A 3,524-nucleotide genomic window follows, 5' to 3' on the forward strand; every position below is an offset into this window, starting at 1 on the left:
AGAGGGCGGAGAAGGTGGGCGGGGGGGAGAGCTGAGCCGCGTGGGCACCGCCCACTTCTAGCTGGGCACACATTGCACCCCACTTCCTAGGCTCAGGGTGACTATGCTCGAGGTCACCAGCTCTGTGACAGAGCTGGGATTGAGCCCAAGCCCCTCGGCTGCTCTGACACGCCTCATGGAGCAGTGCATGTCAGAACCCTCTGCCCAGACACAGGGGCACCTCAGACTGGGCAGCATCCTTGGGGTCACACGCACTGGCCACCCTGCTCTCTCTGTTAACAAATGGGGCATCTTGCCTCAAATGGACCTTGCGCCCGGGACCACCAAGCCGAGGTAGGTAGTGTGACATGGTCCCTGCCATCTGGGGACCGAGCGGATGCACGGGAGCTCCTGGTAGCCTCTGGCTGCACCCTGACGCTAAGAAAGGTGAGTGCCGAAACAGTGCCTGGCCTCCTTCTGAGAACTCCTGCCCTGGCTTTCCAGCCTTGGCTCTGAGTTTTCAAGCCTGGGTCCTGGGCTGTCTGGACAGGGCTGGTCGGGCCAGGCTGGGGTCTGCTGCCTCGGGTGCTTCAGCCGAGGACAGGGTAGCAGGGGCCCAGCGGCCTGAGGGCCTCCCCAAGAATAGGGTTGGAGGGACACTTTCTGACTAGTGCAGGGCACCTCTTGGGAGAGGGCCCCAGACACCGCCAGCAATCCTGGGAGGGTCCCCTGAAGCCGCAGCTGCTGCAGAGCTCGGGCTCAGCGAGGGAGCAATGGGCGAGTGTAGGGGGCCTGGCACACGCGTCTAGGTAGGTCTCCAAGCTGAGCCCCCCGCGAACAAAGCCTCTCGGTGCCGAGCTGTGGCCTGGGGATTATGGAGGACCCGTGGGGGCTGGAGCCGGGCTGGTGGTTCTCCAAGATGCCTGGGCCCACCGCAGGTCCAGCGTCTGGGGGGGGTGGACTGCAAATGCACCCGTGTGACATGACCCCAGAGAAGGCCCCGGCCTACTCTGGGGACCTGAGAACTCAGACCAGGGCCTCAGGGCCTGGGTGGACAGAGGACCTCCGGAGGCGGCTCCCCACCAGCCAGTGAGCCTGCAGCCCGCGGGACATGCTCACGGCACTGCGGCCAGGGCCGTGGCTCACCTCCCCGTACAGGTACCGAGGGCGCGAAGGGCAGCCGCCTTCCTCTGCAGCCTCTTCTGCTCCAAACTTTCCTCCTCCAGGAAGCCTTTGGGAAAGGGGCGTCAGGCTTCATTCCCCAAGGCCACAGCAGGGCTGGCAGGGGAGGGAAGCAGGACTGTGTCGCAGGGTGTCATGGCCGTGGGTGGCATGAGTCTGCGAGCCCTGTGGGCCGGGGTCAGGTAGCAGGTGCGCGGCACAGAGGCAGCCTCACTGCCCTGCAGCTGGAGGGCGAGGACACGTGCTGGCCACATCCCGTGCAGGAGAGCCAGCGTGCTCACCCTCGCTGCATGGAAAAGCCGCACTATTGCTCTCGGACCCCCTTTTCTGAAGAGGAAATGAGAGACAGAGAGAAACCGGGTCCCGTTGTTCTTAGCCCAGGGCCCCCTTGACCTCCCAGTGGGACCGGGTCACCTGCAGCCTGGGCGCCAGCCCTACCTGGGGCCCTCAGGCTCTCACTCTTTTGCCGCTCCCAGCGGAGGCTGCTGGACGGTAGCTCATCGTTCAGGAAGTAGGAGGGGAAGAGGCGGGGCCTGGCCTTCATGCCCACCCAGGCCTGGGGTACCCCTGGGCCCCCACTGGGCACCAAGGCTGTGGGGCAAGATGGCGCTGTGAGCGGGCGCCTGGCAGGCACAGTGCTGGGGCGCGCGGGCGGCAAGTCCAAGTCCAGGTCCCCAGCAGCGGCCGGCGCCACAGACCCGTGCAGCTGGGCGGTCAGCCTGTCGATCCGCTGCTGGAGGGCGTGGGCCGTGCTCTCCAGCGCCTGCAGCAGGGCCTGCTTGTGCTGCAGCTGCAGTGGGCCGGACATGCCGAGGAGCTCGGCCTCCCGGGGGTCCAGGTAGATGCACAGCGCCTGGGGCGGGGGGCTCGGGGAGGAAGTGGCAGGCAGCAGGGGGCGCCCGTCCCAGCCGTCTTGGGGACCGCCCGTCTCTGGGGTCTCCAGCGTCCTGGCATTGTTCCGGGCTCTGTTCAAACACAGGCAGAAGCTGTATGGGGAGACACGCACAGGCTCAGTCCCGGCTCAGCCACGCCCAGCAGTGTGTGACACACGTGTGACACGCAGGAACAGGGATGAGCATGGCCATGGCATCTGTGACAGACCTGGAGTCTGCTCAAAGGGGCCCAGGATGTGACCAACGACCACACACAGCTGTTAAGAAGGGCAGGGAACAAGCGTGGCTGAGGGTGTGGGGACATCGGAGCCCGGAGCACCGCCAGCGCGCCGTGACCAGGAGCGGTGTGTGGGCTGCAGGCTCCTCAGGGCTGAGGGGCATCACCACCTCCGGGTCTAGCCCCCGGGAAGGAGGGCATGACAGGAGAGCCCCTGTGCACCCATGTCCGCAGCAGTGCTGATCCCTCACACGGCGGTAAAGCACAGCTCAAGAGGACGGGATCCCACGTGGCAACTGAGGTTCCAACCCCTGTCTCGGTCAGCGTGAAACCTGCCAGCCACATGCTCAAATGTCCAGGATCCGGGGGGCTAGAGACGGGAGGGAGGGGACCATGGCGTGTCCGGGCCCTGTGCAAGGTGCTCTCCTCCCGCTCCCAGTCTCCCCTGTGCACACGCATGCTCTGCTGAATAAAGGAAGAGAGGAGACGACCCTGTCTACCTGCACACGGTGGCTGAGCGAGAGTCAGTGCTGCTCAGCTTCAAACAGGAAGGAATTCCGACATGTGCCACAGCGTGGACAAGCCTAGGACATGGTGCTGAGTAAAAGAAGCCAGCCATAGCACCAGCAGATGGTGTAATGGTTGCATTGCTGGCCTCTCACAGACTCAACCATGGTTCAAGCCCCAGATTCGGCAGCCTAAAACTCATGCCAGGAACGTGTGTTTGCATGCCCCAAATCCCAAGAGTGGAATGGAGGGGAAAGGATTGTGGTGTGGCCATTCCCTCAGGGGTGATTTCTCATTCTGTTTCTCTGTCTCTCTGGCAAGCGTACATGCCCTGGAGCAAAAGACTCTGAAAAAAAAGAAAGAAGCCAGCCACAACACGGCAAAACACACAAAGGACACAGGAAGCTAGATGGGACGCCACTCAGTCCCCGGGCCAACCCTGCACAGTGGGGACAGCTCCCGCCCCCGTAATCGGAGCTACTCGGGAGGCAGGGGTGGGGCCGTCGGTCATGATGTTTCTCTCCTCATCTCTCATAAAGGAAAAAGAAGACAAATATTGTAGGAGCCCATTCCTCTAGGGTCCCCAGAGTATTCAGATCCACAGAGACAGACAGAATTGGGGGTGCCAGGGAGGCACATGTGATGGGACAGGGCTTGGAGTGGAGGGGTGGGTTCTGGAGGTGCTGGCATGATGGCTGCAGGGTGGTACCATCGGCTCAGTGCCAATGAGCCTGCACCTGACATAG

General features: G+C 63.3%; 1 protein-coding gene across 2 annotated transcripts in view; it reads right to left on the minus strand.

Moving 5' to 3' along the window:
• The window catches only part of LOC102493356 (coiled-coil domain-containing protein 187), an 18,698-nt gene that overhangs the window by 1,224 nt on the left and 13,950 nt on the right, over positions 1-3,524 (minus strand). Inside the window, exons 8-9 of one of the 2 annotated variants that reach the window (XM_006163346.3) lie at positions 1,621-2,147; positions 1,126-1,210 (exon numbers count right to left, since the gene is read on the minus strand). In XM_006163346.3, coding sequence (XP_006163408.1) covers positions 1,126-1,210; positions 1,621-2,147 — 612 coding nt within the window. Of the gene's footprint in view, positions 1-1,125; positions 1,211-1,599; positions 2,148-3,524 lie in introns of both variants that reach the window. The other variant, XM_006163345.3, reaches the window with a different exon arrangement.

This window comes from Tupaia chinensis, unplaced genomic scaffold (genome assembly GCF_000334495.1).
Source record: "Tupaia chinensis unplaced genomic scaffold, TupChi_1.0 Scaffold142100_1, whole genome shotgun sequence".
In the NCBI taxonomy this organism is placed as follows: Eukaryota; Metazoa; Chordata; class Mammalia; order Scandentia; family Tupaiidae; genus Tupaia; species Tupaia belangeri.